Source organism: Thermomyces lanuginosus (genome assembly GCF_041956635.1).
Source record: "Thermomyces lanuginosus strain ATCC 200065 unplaced genomic scaffold VTN49scaffold_22, whole genome shotgun sequence".
Classification (NCBI taxonomy): domain Eukaryota; kingdom Fungi; phylum Ascomycota; class Eurotiomycetes; order Eurotiales; family Trichocomaceae; genus Thermomyces; species Thermomyces lanuginosus.
In genome coordinates this window covers 1,929,884-1,946,464 of record NW_027192356.1, presented here as the reverse complement: position 1 = coordinate 1,946,464, position 16,581 = coordinate 1,929,884, and the positions used below count along the sequence as shown (strand labels likewise).

General features: G+C 52.8%; 6 protein-coding genes across 6 annotated transcripts; 4 read left to right on the top strand and 2 right to left on the bottom strand.

Moving 5' to 3' along the window:
* Positions 1-1,652: 1,652 nt before the first annotated feature.
* VTN49DRAFT_1708 (uncharacterized protein) lies at positions 1,653-2,635 on the top strand (the record flags this gene model as incomplete). Its single annotated transcript, XM_069409352.1, has 2 exons — positions 1,653-1,821; positions 1,881-2,635. 2 exons carry the CDS (start codon positions 1,653-1,655, stop codon positions 2,633-2,635), a joined length of 924 nt encoding a protein of 307 aa, XP_069270747.1.
* A 1,060-nt stretch (positions 2,636-3,695) lies between these two features.
* On the top strand, positions 3,696-5,725 carry VTN49DRAFT_1707 (uncharacterized protein; the record flags this gene model as incomplete). Its single annotated transcript, XM_069409351.1, has 6 exons — positions 3,696-3,864; positions 3,937-3,964; positions 4,053-4,235; positions 4,290-4,435; positions 4,484-4,553; positions 4,600-5,725. 6 exons carry the CDS (start codon positions 3,696-3,698, stop codon positions 5,723-5,725), a joined length of 1,722 nt encoding a protein of 573 aa, XP_069270746.1.
* Positions 5,726-7,592: 1,867 nt separating this feature from the next.
* On the top strand, positions 7,593-9,372 carry VTN49DRAFT_1706 (uncharacterized protein; the record flags this gene model as incomplete). Its single annotated transcript, XM_069409350.1, has 2 exons — positions 7,593-8,173; positions 8,238-9,372. The coding sequence occupies 2 exons, from the start codon at positions 7,593-7,595 to the stop codon at positions 9,370-9,372; spliced, it is 1,716 nt and encodes a 571-aa protein (XP_069270745.1).
* A 387-nt stretch (positions 9,373-9,759) lies between these two features.
* Positions 9,760-12,111, bottom strand: VTN49DRAFT_1705 (uncharacterized protein; the record flags this gene model as incomplete). Its single annotated transcript, XM_069409349.1, has 1 exon — positions 9,760-12,111. The coding sequence occupies one exon, from the start codon at positions 12,109-12,111 to the stop codon at positions 9,760-9,762; it is 2,352 nt and encodes a 783-aa protein (XP_069270744.1).
* Positions 12,112-14,127: 2,016 nt separating this feature from the next.
* VTN49DRAFT_1704 (uncharacterized protein) lies at positions 14,128-15,297 on the top strand (the record flags this gene model as incomplete). Its single annotated transcript, XM_069409348.1, has 1 exon — positions 14,128-15,297. The coding sequence occupies one exon, from the start codon at positions 14,128-14,130 to the stop codon at positions 15,295-15,297; it is 1,170 nt and encodes a 389-aa protein (XP_069270743.1).
* A 192-nt stretch (positions 15,298-15,489) lies between these two features.
* On the bottom strand, positions 15,490-16,375 carry VTN49DRAFT_1703 (uncharacterized protein; the record flags this gene model as incomplete). The annotated part of the gene is made up of 3 exons (XM_069409347.1): positions 15,490-15,982; positions 16,037-16,134; positions 16,193-16,375. The coding sequence occupies 3 exons, from the start codon at positions 16,373-16,375 to the stop codon at positions 15,490-15,492; spliced, it is 774 nt and encodes a 257-aa protein (XP_069270742.1).
* Positions 16,376-16,581: the final 206 nt, after the last annotated feature.

Genomic DNA, 16,581 nt, shown 5'->3' with positions numbered 1-16,581 from the left:
TGGCGCAAAGCATGGTGAACGACTGCCTCGGATGAGAATATAGTGCGCCATCGCTTCGAGACCTAGGATAAGCAGGTCCTGTTAGAATAACGGGATAACTTCAGGTATGAAGATCGATAAGTGGCCAAGGCTCGCCCTTTGGCTTCGGACAATGTCCGCTGGGTCCAGATACTCGATGCTTTGGAGCAGAAGATCGAGAGGGAAAGAGCTGATAAGATCATCGCCGTATTCAGTTCGAATCTGGCACAAGCGTGTAGCTTCAGCTGGGAGCTTAACGGAGGGCTTCATCACTGCGATCGAGACCCAACTTTCGGCTCCGGAAAGGAGCCTGGCAGGGAACTGAGTTTTGTAAGCCTGCGGGAGAATTGAGATAATATCTCAAGCTTCCGTTGAACCGCGACAGCTTTCAAGGAGAGTGTCTGAAGTCATAGCTGTTCAACTTGACGCGCACTTCGAAGCTCCGTTTCTCAACCCCAGCTACATGTGAGCTTCATTGTGATTTGTCTACTCCGTACTCCGCGCTAGAGCTTGCAGATCAGCTTTGACCGGCTAGGCTTAGTGAGGTTAGTGCGAAAAAGGCGGAAGGCCAGCGCCCTGGGCAGCTGGCACGGACGACGATATGAGCACCCCCTCTTCCATACTTTCGCTTCGACTTTGAACTTCCTAATCGACCGCATCTCTGTACAACTGCATATCCAGGGATTTTTCACGAAGGGCAGACTCTTGGACTCATTTCATCCTGCAGACCAATACTTTCATGTCCGAGACTCCTAATTTCGTTCCGTTCAGCTTAGGGGAGTCTGATGACTCGATACTGCAGAACACGAGATACTTTCGTTGGGCTCTGCTCGCTGTGCAGTCAGACACAGCATCCTTTTTCAAGTAACCTAATGCATACTTCATTTATTCCTGACTGGGAAAAGCGGTCAACATTCAGAACTACCTCTAATTTGTAACTGTTCAAAGATGCTAACCTCATTACAGTCTGCGGTCTGGATGCCTGCTTCCTGCCTCAATATCCAGGTGATCACCGGTCATCCGAAAAAGGGAAAGCATGATGCCTGGCGCAGCGCCGGCGGCTCAGCCCTCACGACGACAGGCCAAGACATATTAGGGCTAGGGTTATGTGCTGAATAATCAAGTTGTTATCAGCACTACGGCAGCGCAAATAACCCAGACACGCAAGAATTGCGTGATTTGCACATGGCATGAGGACATCCCTCAGATCTTGCCTGCTTCGCCCAGAGAGGAAGGCGGTTCAATTTTTGATGGCGTGCTCGTCTTCTGCGGTGGGTTTCTGGGGGCCCCAGGACCAGTCAGGGGCGGCAATGACGCTGCCCAGGATGATGGTTTGTCAACGGGTGGTGAAGGGCTCAGATCCTTCTGGAGGATCTGCTTTGAAATCCCTCTCCCAGTGCGGGATTGTTAGTAAATTAAAAGTTTACGCATGGTGCGGCTATCTCTGCCGGTGATCACGAAATTGCCTTGGCATCTTCCCCTCTGATTGATCTCAGATCCTCCTGTCTCTCCACGATCTCACTGTGTTTTTACTTCTACTTTTCCAGAATTGGTCAATTGAAGCCATTGAGGTTGCTACAGTATCTCTTTTGTGTTGACCGGCCTGATACTGAACTGCTCCACTGCATCCTACCATGTCTGTCAAGCCTCGCGTAGACACGGCCAACATGGATCCGAGAGACCATGAACCAGAGTCTGGCTATGCCAGTGCCACCTCCAGCGAAAGCAGTCTGCCCGAGATTGTCTTCACCAAGCCGCACCTGCAACACTTGAACCGACAGCTGCAGTTCCTAGAGCCCCAAGGTGCGTCATGATGTCGTGGCGAGGGTGTCTGCCGTATTGTGTCTAACATTCCCTTGCAGACATCCTACGATGGTGCATCACTACGCTGCCCAACCTCTATCAGACCACCGCCTTTGGCTTGACGGGGCTGGTGATCACCGACATGCTGTCGAAGCTGCAGGTTCCGCGGCCGCAGCTTGTCGATCTCATTTTCCTGGACACGCTACACCATTTCCCGGAAACCCTCCGACTGGTTGATCGGGTCCGTGAACGATACCCGCACATCAACATTCACATCTTCAAGCCCGCGGGTGTCGAGACTGCTGAGGAGTTCGCGAAGAAGTACGGCGAGCGCCTGTGGGAGACCAACGAGGAGCTCTATGACTGGACCGCCAAAGTGGAACCGGCCCAGCGTGCTTACCGAGAGCTCAACGTCAGCGCCGTGCTCACGGGTCGTCGCCGCAGCCAGGGTGGGCAGCGCGGTGATCTCGATGTGCTGGAAGTTGACGAAGCGGGCCTGATCAAGGTTAACCCGCTGGCCAACTGGACCTTTGACCAAGTGCGTCAGTACATCCGGGAGAACAACGTGCCCTACAACGAGCTCCTTGATCGGGGCTACAAGAGCGTGGGTGACTGGCACTCCACACAGCCTGTGGCTGAGGGCGAGGATGAGCGTGCCGGCCGCTGGAAGGGCAAGGAGAAGACGGAGTGCGGCATCCACAACCCCCGGTCCAGATACTTCCAGTTCTTGATGGAGCAGGAGCAGAAGCGTCGGGAAGAAGCCCTCGCGCAGGCACTACAGAACAAGTTGACCACTGGTCCTGCAGATGCTTAGAGCTCCTCTGTATTTCTGTTTCTTTGTTCCGTTACGACTTCTTGCATGATCTTAGGGCATCAGATGGCGTTATGGGATTTCATTTGCTGTGGTTTTTATAAAACGAATGTTCGATGAGGATTCGGATAATACTCTGCAGCTGGAGCTAGAAAAGCTGCTCAAAGCTGATAGAAAATGCGACCGTATAAAATCCAAGAACTCCATCGTAAGTTGATGGTAAACTCCGAGTCAATGCAGACTACGTCTCATCGTCAGAGTAATGAAAAGCACGATCGAAAGTGTCTGGTCCTGCCTACCACATCCGTTCGTGATGTTCGTGATGCTTGGAGGTTTAGGGCATGGATTAGGGTTAGGGTTGAAGGAGCAGAAAATTACGCAAACTAGCCCTGAATTGGCAACTAGGACCCGCAGTGGGGCCCAATCACGCAAGCGGCAGACGGGATGTCGTGATTGAAGATCGCCTGGAAAATTGATAAGAAAATCAGTGACTAAATTAAGGACAATCATCGTTATCGTCAGGGCCCTTGGAGATGAGCAGGGAGCCAGGGACGGGAGAGGACGTCGAGTCTAGCAGATCGTAGATCTTATAGAACTACGAGAATTGCTCTAAATGCTCGGCCTCCAGAGCTCTAGGTATAATGCAGCTCTCCTGCAGTGCTGATCCGTTGAACTGGTATGACGTTATCATTCTGGGGTTGAACTTGAGGAATGCAACAATGCCATTGTACAACATTCCAGGCGGCCTTTTCCCTGGAAATGTGTAAATAATCACGATGATTACAAAGGCCGAGGAAAAATCAATTTTTTTTTCTTAGCTTGAGGGCCTGAGCCCCAAGGCTGCCTTGTCCATTCCATCGTGTGGGATTTTCCAAGCTCCCCGTGGGAGATCTCTCCAAATCGATTGCTCCACTAGCAAATCCAATTGCGCGACCAGGCCCCTCTTTTAACTTGCTCTTTTTCTTCATCGCTTCTCTCTTTTCCTCCTTGTTCCCTTTCTTTCGTTCTGTGCTGGATTGTTGCAATCTCGAATCTGAAGGTTCGCCTGTAGAAACAACACACGATGGCGAACAAACCGCATGGAGGGGTCCTCAAGGACTTGCTGGCTCGTGACGCGCCCCGTCACGACGAGCTGGAGGCTGAAGCTGAGAAGTTGCCTGCCATTGTCCTCACGGAGCGGCAGCTTTGTGATCTGGAGTTGATTCTCAATGGTGGTTTCAGTCCGCTGGAAGGTATGTTCGTGCAATTCAACTGATTTCGGACAAAATCGTTCCTGAGGGCCACGGTGACTGACAAGCGCATAGGTTTCCTCAATGAAAAGGATTACAACGGGTATGTCGCTGGTCATCGCAAAATCATAACTCTGCAAAGTCCCGCGTCTCGTTGAGAAGGAGTATCGAGGCTGACATGATGTTCAAAGGGTCGTGGAAAATCTCCGTCTGGCCGACGGCAGCCTGTTCTCGATGCCAATCAACCTCGATGCGTCGCAGGAGACCATTAACGAGCTTGGCATCAAGCCGGGTTCTCGAATCACTCTGCGGGATTTCCGAGACGATCGCAACCTGGCCATTCTGACGGTGGAGGATATCTACCGGCCCGATAAGTGAGTCACGTCCAGTAATTTTTAATTGGAAGCGTTGCTTACGCGGTACTTTAGGGAGAAGGAAGCAAAGCTAGTGTTTGGCGGCGACGAAGAGCACCCGGCGATCAAATATCTTTATAACAAAGTCCAAGAATTTTATATCGGCGGAAAGGTCGAAGCCGTCAACAAGCCGAACCACTATGACTACGTGGATCTTCGCTGTGAGTCTGGCCATCAAAGATGATTATTCTCATACTGACAATGTGTAGACACGCCTGCGGAATTGCGCGCGCACTTTGACAAGCTCGGCTGGACCCGAGTGGTTGCCTTCCAGACACGGTACGTATCGCTAAATAATAACCGGAGGCCTGGCTGACAGCCACAGAAACCCCATGCATCGAGCTCATCGTGAACTGACGGTGCGCGCCGCTCGTGCTCGCCAGGCCAACGTTTTGATCCACCCCGTTGTGGGTCTGACAAAACCTGGAGACATTGATCACTTCACCCGAGTCCGCGCGTATCAGGCACTGCTGCCCCGCTACCCCAACGGCATGGCGGTGCTGGGCCTTCTACCCCTGGCAATGCGTATGGGTGGCCCCCGTGAAGCGATCTGGCACGCTATCATCCGCAAGAACCACGGCGCCACTCACTTCATCGTCGGCCGTGACCACGCTGGTCCCGGTAAGAACTCCAAGGGCGTGGAATTCTACGGCCCGTACGACGCCCAGCACGCGGTCGAGAAGTATAAGGACGAGCTTGGAATCGAGGTGGTCGAGTTCCAGCAGGTCACTTACCTGCCCGACACGGACGAATACCGCCCCGTTGATGAAGTGCCTGCTGGCACCCGGACGCTGGATATTTCCGGAACTGAACTGCGGCGACGCCTGCGGACCGGTGCACCCATCCCCGAGTGGTTTTCGTACCCTGAAGTCGTCAAGGTCCTTCGCGAAGCCCACAAGCCGCGTTACGCCCAAGGGTTTACCATTTTCCTCACTGGATACCAGAACTCCGGCAAGGATGCCATTGCTCGTGCCTTGCAGGTGACACTGAACCAGCAGGGCGGCCGTTCCGTCTCGCTGCTGCTGGGAGAGACTGTGCGAGCAGAGCTGTCGTCGGAGCTGGGCTTCAGCCGGGAGGATCGTCATAAGAACATTCAGCGCATTGCCTTTGTCGCCGCGGAGCTAACCAAGGCCGGTGCCGCTGTTATTGCTGCGCCGATCGCCCCATACGAGGAGTCCCGACAGGCCGCCCGGGAGACCGTCTCGCAGGTGGGCGCCTTCTTCCTCGTCCACGTTGCCACTCCGCTTGAGTACTGCGAGCGCACGGATAAGCGCGGCATCTATGCCCGAGCACGGCGGGGTGAGATTAAGGGCTTCACCGGTGTGGACGACCCGTATGAGCCCCCGAAGAATGCGGACCTGGTCGTGGATGTGGAGAAGCAGAGTGTGCGGAGTATCGTTCATGAGATCATCCTACTCCTGGAGAGCCAGGGCTTCCTGGACCGCTCGTGATGTTGCTATATACACTACAATATCGGATTATCATTGATTGAGATGATCGGTCAATGACTGATGATTTTATGTCTTCGGGTTGTCAATGAGGATACCAGGGTTTCTGGCAGAGGACATGTCTATATTAGAGGCGTTAGACTTTGACAGTACAGGATTGAATGAACATTTCGGATTTCCGTGCATAGCCTTAGTAGTTTGTCGAGCATTCTCCCTACGGTATTATCAGCCAATGAAAGAACTTCTGTCGAGGTCCAAAATCTCGGTCGACTTTAACAACACATTTTCCCCTTCGGTGACCGAGAGTAGTATTCGTGCGTGATATTCTGGCCAAAGATTACAAATTCGAAACGGAATCACTGTCCTGTGCTCCGAACACCGGAATCGTACGCACGGAAATATTTTTCCTTGATCGGCATTAAGCAGGGATGCGTGCGTTCGTAACTTCTTACATTCCTACTAGGACTAGGAGTCTAGGGTTTCCTGCCTAAGCCTTCAATGCCTGCGTAAGCCCAACTTCGTGAACGGATCATGGATGGTCCGAATCCGGTCGGTCCGAAAATTCCGATCCTTAAACCAGTAAACAGTGGCCACCAGGAACAGTGCCACTTTCTACATTATTGGAAAATCCTCGGAGTTTTCTAGAAAAATGGAAAGTCTGCGTCTGCCGTTCCGCCCGAGGATCCATACGCAATACGGAGGGCATATTGTGATATATCTCTCCCCCAGGCCCCCCGCGTAGTTACTCCGTACAATTTTCTCCGGATCTCCGCGGCTGCAGCAGTCCAATCGTCAGAGACTTTTTTTCAGGATGAACTCGTGAACACTCGTCTCCTGAGTGGTGACGTGCCTGTTCCGCCCTTAGTCGTTGGCCGTCACCATGGAAATTTGGAATGCGAAACTTACGTAAGCTCCATCTAGCTGTCAAGCACCATGCCAAGTTCGGTTAGTGGATGGGCTTGTCTCCACCAATCGGCACCCCGGGATCTCACCGAGTTGCCTTGTGCGGTGTGTGGAGCACGGCGATTGGCTACAGGTAGTTCGGAATGCCGAGGCATAGAGGATTGCGGGCCGACCTAGGGCCCAGTTGGCCGCGCCGATCAGGTGATGGAAATTATATGGAAAATTCCGTAGAGTCTCGTGGTCCCTGATTGCTTAGCGACCGAATTTTCCAGTTCATCCGCAGAATGACAGAAGAATATCCATGGGCGCGGAAGTGGCAAACTTGAAGTCATGCGGGCAATTGAGTTTTTGCAGAGGAGCGGACGGCGCGGGAACTTTGCCGGCATATGACATTATGACTTGCATAGGATGGAGTCCGGTGGACTGAGTAAGCGGAATGTAAGGGTAGATGTAGCATTCGAACTGGGTACTCTGTTCAGACACTGCATCATCCGCTCTGTCCGAAGTACGGAGGACTCGATAATATGGAAAATGAACACCCACACCGCCAATCCGCATTTCCCACGCCTCTCCAGCTGAAACTCCACTGGGTCGCCTCGTCCTTCCAGAAAAATATCGGCCGGGTCTCTCTGGAAACCGGATTCCTGTCTTGGTCCAACCACACCCTTAACGGTGAGCTTGTTTGACCCAATGAGGTCAGCCAAGACCGCCGGCCCCGTGGATCGGACCCTTGTTCGGCAGATCAGGGCTGGTTCCGGGGACCCCATTTCCCAAACGGTATGAAAGAAAATTGTTGGAAGTCCCATGGGCAACATCTGCAGGAAACGTCGCAGGAACCCAAGATTGAATGACGTGGGCCGTGCGTGGCGCTCTACTCCCTCCTTTATTTTGTTTTATCCCCAGACTCCCGCACTTTTTGTGACGAAACATTACTCCAAACTGTTTACCCCAAGGGAGCAACTTCAAGATGTTTGGAAAACTCAAGCCCAAGGTTGATCCCAGCGCACACTTCACCGATCATGGTTCCCAGGGGGACACCACGACGGATACCATCTCGGTGCCCGGCATTGAGAAGGGCACCGAGACCGTCGATGGCCCGATTCCGCTGCTGACATGGCGGTCGTTCATCATGGGTGTGTTTATCTCAATGGGTGGTTTTATCTTTGGTTACGACACGGGTCAGATTTCTGGGTTTCTGGAAATGGAAAATTTCTTGGAGCGATATGGCCAGGTGAATGAGAACGGCGAGTACTACTTCAGTAATGTTCGCTCGGGCCTGATCGTGGCCTTGCTCTCCATTGGCACTCTCATTGGTGCGCTGGCGGGTGGTCCCGTGGCGGACCTCATCGGGCGCAAATGGTCGATTTCTCTCGGGAGCGCCATCGTCTGTGTCGGTATCACGGTGCAGATCTCGGCACCGGCCCATCACTGGTACCAGGTGGCCGTCGGCCGGTTGGTGGCCGGTATTGGTGTTGGCGAATTGAGTCTTGCGGTGCCAATGTACCAGGGTGAGACTGGTCCCAGGCAAATTCGAGGAGCTCTGGTCAGGTGAGTTCTCTTTTTTTTTTTTTTTTTCACCGTCGTTGAGATACCAATGGCTAACACGAATCAGCACGTACCAATTGTTCATTACTCTCGGCATCTTCGTTGCCAACTGCATTAACTTCGGCACCGAAGGCCACAAGAATACCGGGTCCTGGCGTATTCCGATGGGCATCACCTACGTCTGGGCGTTGATTCTGGGCTTCGGCATCATTTGGTTCCCGGAAAGCCCGCGGTACGACTACCGGCATGGCAAGGTGGATCGAGCCATCACGACTCTGTCCAAGATCTACGGTATTCCCAAGAACCACCGCGCCCTGAAGGCGGAGTTTGCCGAAATTAAGCAGAAGTTGGACGAGGAGAAGGCGCGTGGCTCCGTCTCTTGGGGCATGATGCTCCATGCACCACGCATGAAGTACCGTCTGTTCGTCGGCGTCACCCTGCAGGCTCTCCAACAGCTCACCGGTGCCAACTACTTCTTCTACTACGGCACGACCATCTTCCGCGGTGCTGGTATTCAGAACAGTTACGTCACGCAGATGATTCTGGGCGGTGTCAACTTTGGCACCACCTTCCTTGGTCTGTACCTTATCCAGAACTTTGGCCGACGCAAGTCGCTGATCGGCGGCGCGCTGTGGATGTTCATCAACTTCATGGTCTTTGCCTCCGTCGGCCACTTCAAGCTCGACCACGAACACCCCGAGCGCACGCACACCGCGGGTGTCGTCATGGTGGTCTTTGCCTGTCTGTTTATCCTTGGCTTCGCGTCCACCTGGGGTCCCATGATCTGGACCATTATCGCGGAGCTGTACCCGTCCGAGTTCCGTGCCAAGGGTATGGCCCTTGCCACCGCGTCGAACTGGCTTTGGAACTTCCTGCTTGCCTTCTTTACCCCGTTCATCACCTCCGCCATTGACTTCCGCCTGGGGTACGTCTTTGCCGGGTGTCTGTTCGCCGCCGCGACGCTGGTGTATCTGGCCGTCATTGAGGGCAAGGACCGCACCCTCGAAGAGATCGACACCATGTACGTCATGCGCGTGAAGCCGTGGAGGAGCTCCAAATTCGTCTTCGAGGAAAACCTCAACGGGAACGGCAACGGCAATGGCAACGCCTTGACCAGCAAGGAATCCGCCGGCGAGACCCAGAATGTCGAGAATATCCACGATGTTTCTCAGTCGACGCGGGTTGCTGATACTCTTGAATGAGTTATCCCCTTTTCTTCCCTTTATCTTTCGGCGTACCGTTTGGTTTCATTGACTGGGCTGGGTTTGTATTTTATTGCAATCACTGTTGTATTTTTATAAAAGGGGCATCGGGTTTGGTTCGACTTTGACTGCATTGGCCATGATGGGTTTGAGTTGGTGATGATCAGATACAATCATTCTTTTTCATGAATCGATCATCAATTCAATTGCTTCACAGTACATATAGGTATCTAACATACATACATACAGAATTCCAATCTAACCATTAAAGACATACTCATCGTCCAAAACATAACCGGAACACCAGCCGGAATGGCATAAACAAAAGAAACATAGAAAATGAGGTATGCACCGTATGTAATGCGTATATACACACTCGTCAGCAACTCAGTTGCCAACAACCGTCCCATCCGCTTTTGTAATAGTAAAGTTTTCAAAATCCAACGTGAACAGGCAATCCCCTTCTTTGGCGAATTGCTCCGGCGGACCCGTCACGTTCATCCGTGCATTTGGCCCAGATAATATGGGGCGGCGGCTGTTTTTGTTTCTGTCTTCGTTGCTGAAAAGGGCGACGGCGAGGTACGAGGAAATGTCGCGTTGTGCGACGGCGGCGACTTTGGTATTCCCCGTTTCTTGCAGCACGTAGAGGACGGAGACGCGGGCAAAGTCGAGGATGTCTCGCTCGGCTTTGGTGAGAGGGGAGCTGGTGGTGCCTTCGTTGTCTGATGAGGTGGGGGTTGGCGTTGGGGTGGTTGATGTTGAAGAGAGTGGTGGAGAGGAAGAAGAGGGAGATGAGGAGAAGGAGAATGGTGTTGTGGAGGACGTGGTGGAGGACGTAGTGGTGGTGCTGGTTGTGCTCTTCGTGGTGGTCTTTGTCTCTGATGTGCCGCTGCCGTCGACAATGATGCCGTTGATGGTGACTACGCTGGAATTCTCATCGTCATCATCATCATCATCATCGTCGTCGTCGTCGTCGTCGTCGTCACGTCGCACGTTCCATTTTGGTGCGGCGGTTACGGCCGGACTCGGCAGCGTGTCGTCTTCGTCGTCCTCCAAGGTGGATAGCAAGTCACGTCGGCGTTTCTGAGTTGATCCTCGGAAGGACACTAGTGAGTTCTGGAAGGCGCAGGACGCCGTGTGGGAGCCTAGCGCCTCGAGGACGGCCATCTTGTCCAGCGGAATGTTAAAGTCGGACTGCTCTGCTCTCGTAAAGAGACGCGGCAGGGCTTTGCCGATTGTCGCATTGAGGCCCGTCCCTGTGTCCATGGTGCCACACTCCCCGTCGGTGGCCACCTCGCATACCTCACCGGTGAATCCGTTCATACATATACACCCGGAGATTCCATCGACTTCCACGCTGATTCCGCCGTGTTTGCATGGGTTCTGATTTCGTGGAATGACCACCAACGCAACGGGGATGATGACAGCCGCTGCAATGATGGCAACGGCCAGCACACACACAATGACGAACACAGTGCGGCTCATCCCGCAGAATCGCCTTGGCGGCTTATCAATCGAATCGTCGTCTCGACTACCGACGGAACCCGATTCTCGAACTCGGGCCCTGGTGAAGAACGGCCAGGAGCCACGTATGAAACCCGCTGGGGTGTCATTGCGTGGCGGAGGAAAAGACGCCAGGATATACGACAACGACCCCGACGACGGACGAGAAGCGGTGATCGTCGAGTCTTGGCTGGCTTCGAATATTGCGCTGGCTGTTCTGCCCTTTTCAAGGTCTGCAGCCAGTTTGCCAGCTCGCCGGATGAGCTCGGGCAGGCTGCTCGTGGTCATCCGTTCGCCACGAGGCTGAAAAGTATTCGCATCATGGGCGGAGCCGTCCTTTTCTGATAGTTGCTCGTGCGCTGTCGAGGAACCTGTGTCTGTTGCCGTGGTTCCATCCGAATCGTGACCCCCTCTTTCCCTATCACCGTCACTGCTGCTACTTGAGCTCGCTGAATCATTGGCGTCAGAGGCTTGACCGACCGCGTCGGCCGTTGTGTAGGCGACGCCAATCTGGCTCTCGTTAATTTGCTCCTGCCTCACCTCAGAGTCCGGCTCGCGAGACTCCTGGGTCATGTCTTGATGAGATGTGATACTGATGGAACGTAGTGTGGGCTTTCGTCGTTTCGCAAGGCTTGCTCGATGTACAATCCCGCTGCCCCCAACCTCGGGACCGTCATCATCCTCCCCATCCCGGCGGGAACCCACAGTCGAGGCAATATCGACGGTCACCCCTGAGCCCCAACTTGATGGTAAGGCTCTACTGGACGCGTACGACTCTTTCTTGTCCCAACGTCTATCACTTTCCTCGGGGATTGGTGCCACGGCCGGGGTTCTCGAGAACCCTCTCCTGAAGCTGAACCCCCCAAATGACCCGGAGGGTCGGTGCAGATTTGGAATAGGGAACACAGGAACCGGGCCCAAATAGTCATCGCTTGGGTTTGATACGGGAGAACCAATTGATGAATTGTCATCCCGACCCGGACTGGTGGGAGGCGAAAGTGGGTGTGGGTTTGTTGGAGGAGGTTGATCCTCATTCTTTGAACTTTTTGGGCGCTGCTCTGAAGACTCTGACCGGGGCGATTCACTCGGCGGATAGGCCCATGGTGGCGATCGACTTTCCTCTGGAGGCAACACAGGAAATGGGAATCTGAATTCTGACTCTCGGATCGCATCTCCCATAGGCAATGGTTCACCCCCTGGAGACCCTCCGGGAGGGACTTGCCGGTTTTCGCTCATCTATGTTCCTTCGCTGAAGGAACAGCACACCCCAAAGCTAGCAAATATCACGCTTCAGGAAGTTTATTCTGACATACAAACGGCTCGGTCGCCTTCAAGGTCGAATCAATTGCGGGTCCAAGCCCGCGCAAAGAACAGAGGCCTCGGTCAGATGGTAGCGACAACAGCAGACCTCAGCTGCTTAGATTCGAGGACAACGGCAGTCAATGCCAGTCAATCCTGTGTGCGACGCTTTCGTTAGAGCCTGGTGTGATCGCGGCAGGAAAAATATCATCAATTCGTACCTCGAGAGGGAATCGCCTTTGGTCAAACAACGAGTTGTCTCACTTGGAGGATGGTTTGCCAGCCATCACATGTACTTGAGGGCGGGTGAGCAGACGTCAACACAATGAGATACGCGACTTCAAGTCGCGTTCTAGTCTCTGTCAGCGACACTGAGAAGGAGAGTTGGTGATATCTAGGTCACAGGACCGCAGATGGTTTGGCATGGGGTCCGTCGTCACCTTATGTGCTTAATAGCGGCTGACACTAGGTACTCGTGATTCCGCCCCGATATCTCACCGGCGCGCAATGACTTTTCTTGTCCACGGGCTGAATTCTCTCAAGTCCATACTCCGTACTCAGTACGGGCCAGGCAATCGTCCAGCGTTCGGGTTTTTTTTTTGATCTTGAGATGTGTACTTTGACAACTCAATTTGCCCAGGGGGGACGACGTCCTCCTCAATCAATTGTCCTAGATCAGGCCTGGACACTTCAACGAAGTGTCGGCTTCCATTTAGGCCAAGCGCGTCTCCAACTTAGCGTCGAGCCAGGATGAAATCGGCCCTTTTTCTCCACATCTGCACCAGCAGAGTCCTGATTTAGAATGAACTTTGAAAAGACACGGCACAGCAACCGAACCCCGATTTCCCGAACGATCCAGGAACGCAACAAATTCCCTTCTGGAATTCCAGCAAATGACGGCTAATCCACATGTGTTCTACGTTTTGATTGAGAACTTCTACGAGTTGATCGATCAAACCAGCAGCTGAAGCACTAAGCAAGCTAGTCTGGCCTGCTCTGGCCACTGGCGGCTGTCCGTCGCGGACTAGCGGCCCCCGAGCGGGCCGGATCGAAGCAACGCCGCTGTTTCATCTTACATCGAGACATCATGCGAAAACGACGAAACTCCGCAAAAGCGTAGCGAGATGGCTTCGAATCTGTCGCAGGTACGCCGCATATGCGGTTCCCATTTCAAATAAACTTCAGCCAGAAACTCACGCCGAGGATGCGAGAACGATCCCCGTCGTCACTGAAGTCACGAACAATCAGGTGACAGTTTTTGATTCAAACAGTTTTGACGGTTGACACCTAACCCATGTACCCGATCATCTCATTTTTGAACCATCTAGCAACAGTGTGCCGTGCTATTTTGGGGGAAATTAAATCTATAAACCCAACAGTCCAACAATCGAGCAGATACGCTCTTCCAATGTTGGCCCCAATTTCCAAGAGATGTGGCTAACGCCGCAGGGAACATTTGCGTTTACGTATTGCCCAATATGGTTTAGTCAACCAGGAGGCACGTGCTGAATATCTTTCATCGGTAGCCAATCATGCCCATGGGGAGGGGGACCAAGCAATTTATGCCTCGGGCATCAAAAGTTCACCGCTGCTTTTGGCATCACGACTTCCTGATTCGGAAGGACTCGACTCTTCGGCTGCTCCTTCCGCAGTTTCTCTATTCTGTGCGGGCCCAACATTACTAGCCTCAACTTCCCAACAGGAGCAGAGAACAACTTCTCTCCATCTTCATCCAACCCATCGTATCTACAATATAATCTCTGCTGGTCTTTGTACTCACCTTCTGATCGAAGCGTGTCTTCTCAGACCAAACACTAGTCATTCGAACAGCGATATAACACAGCTAGTGTACCTTGTATTCATCATTCACGCGTGGCCATGAGCCGCTTCGTAAACTCAGGTCCGCAATCAGTGGCCATTGTTCTACCCTGGCTAAATTACGCAGGTTCCAGGATGCCGCTACACAACAGCAAGAGCAACTCGGAGCTCAGAAGCAATTCACCCGGCAGTTATATGAAAACTCCAAAGAGCTCTTCGTCTAGGCCCCGGCGAAAGAATGCACGGAGTGAAAACTCACTGAGCTATTCAACAACGGACACGAAGCAACTCTTGGGAGAGGCGCGAGATATGTTCCATTCCCAGTACTTGTCACCCCTTTCCTACTCGGCTCAGTCACAAAGATATTATGCACAGCATTTCGACTACCAGGAAGCTGAGTCGCCCCCCGAAGGCTGCCGGGGCGTGCTTGCAGAGTCAGATCTGCAACATTGTAAATCAACGCCGCTCACGCAGCGCACTAGCTCGACAGGAGCTGAGCATGTGTCGAAATCTTCAATTCTAATGGCCAGATCGCATGCTCACCGTGTCCAGAATCATGGTGAACTCAGCAGCGATGAATTGAATTCGTCAGGCCGACAAGCAGAAGTTGACAACAAACAGGGTGTCGTGCCCGGACTTCAATCTCAGGATTATGAACAGTTTCAAAACCCATGGCCATTGTCCATATACAGCTGGCTGAGAACCATCCCAGAGAGCGTCGATGAGTTCGAGCCGGGACTGCCAGATATTGATTCTTCTCATCACAGCCGGAGAATGCCCAGCGTAGACGCATCTTTGGAGAGCCCTTCAAGATCCCGACTATCCTCATCGACTGAAGTAGGCATGTCATTGGAGCCGACTCGAGCCACTCACACTGCTTTCCAGGACAGCACTTTCTCAGTTAATTCGATGACCTCCAGTGAATCTACCGCGCTGGTCCCGACAATGAAATCCCCTGGAGCGCGTGCGACCCAATCTACAGGACAGGCTTTAGCTCTCGATCCGAGGCTTATCTTTGGCGACTCGCTGAGTTGGGAGCAATTGGCCCCAATGATAGAAACGACTTTTTCCTGGTCTTTTGGCCAAGAAGCTGCGATTCAGGGTGAAGACTTTGTCGCCGACGGGCTTGCCGACCAGTCCACACAAGATGGAGGCATCGAGCATTGGGAGATGGAGAGCTTCACGGAGACGGACTTTATGCTGAGCCCTAACGTGACCCCGTACCGCAAGGGCAAAGATCCGACGCGCAAACGGCGACCGAGTTACTATGACGATGACATCCTCGGCGCTAGAATTGCGGCGTGAGACAGCCACGTAATGAAAATGCCGCAATTATTCTTATGGGATTGCCTTACAATTGCATATGATTGGCTTGTATTGTTCCAGGTCATCACCATGCACATCAGGGTTGGCCAGATCGTGCATTATTTTTCATGGTGTCAGGATGTATCAATAGTATGAAACGTTTCCATAATAGAGCGCGCTTGTTATCAAAGTTCAGGTGCCTGAAGTGGCAGGTTCCCCATTGATCTCTTTTCGAAGGTCACCAACGAGGCCCTCGACAACGCGCATTTCGAGTGCAACGCTAGCTAGCTGGGGAATAGTATCATTAACAGCATCGCTGAATGATTGCTTCGCATTGCGCAAGGAGGGAGGCACTAGAATCCCAAACCAAGACAGGGGATCTTCTGATCGGAACGGCTTCCGGCGCCGTCCCGACCGATTTCTCTTGTTCTCGTCCTGCGTCTCCGAAACAGTTTCTGTGCTCTCGTCCTTACCCGAGCCATTCCCGTCAACCGGATTACTCTGATCATCTTTATCTTTGGTTTTTTTGGTCTCGGTGTCGCTGCTTGAAGTCTCGTCTCCATCACTCTCATCTTCAGGTGGCAATGTGGACTCATTTTTCGTTTGAAATTGTATCCCATCCAAGGAATTCCAAGTTTCTGGGGCTTCTGAATCGTTCTTGCATGGGGTATGTTTCGCAATGACCCTTCTGGCGATGTCAGCGACTTCTCGGCATGAATTGCGCAACGGCACAACTCACGTCCGTCTCGTAGCCTTCATGCGCTCATCGTAATAATCCTGCCCATATCTTCGGCCCGGCGCAGCGCAATAGTTTGCATGTGAGAGTGCGAGAAATCCCTGTTCAACGTCAGGATCTTGACAAGTAGAAAATGCCGGGGAACTGAAGGCGACTTACTGACGATAGCTTCTTCCCTAGCTCAACGTGCAATTTCTGATGTCTGTCAAGAAGATGCAGATAGCGTTCGAGCAGCGCGTCGAGCTCAACGAGCTTCTGGTCTGTAGTCGTAGCAGCTCCGGAGTCGGAGATTGGCTCTTCTGAAGCCTCACGAGACAATGGGGGAGTCGGTAATTGAGACATTGTGTCAAAGCCTCAGTGTTTTGAATTTTGTTCTGATTTGCAACAGAACAGACCAGAATGCTGTGTCTGGAGTGACTGTTGTGGTGTTGTTTCGGACAAAGCTGCGACTTTGGGAATGACGTTTTTTCCCGCCGGACCAAGCTTGGCCGGAGCCTCTAAGAAGCCGATTCCGAGAATTTCTGACTTTCAGCTTTCCTCCAGATATC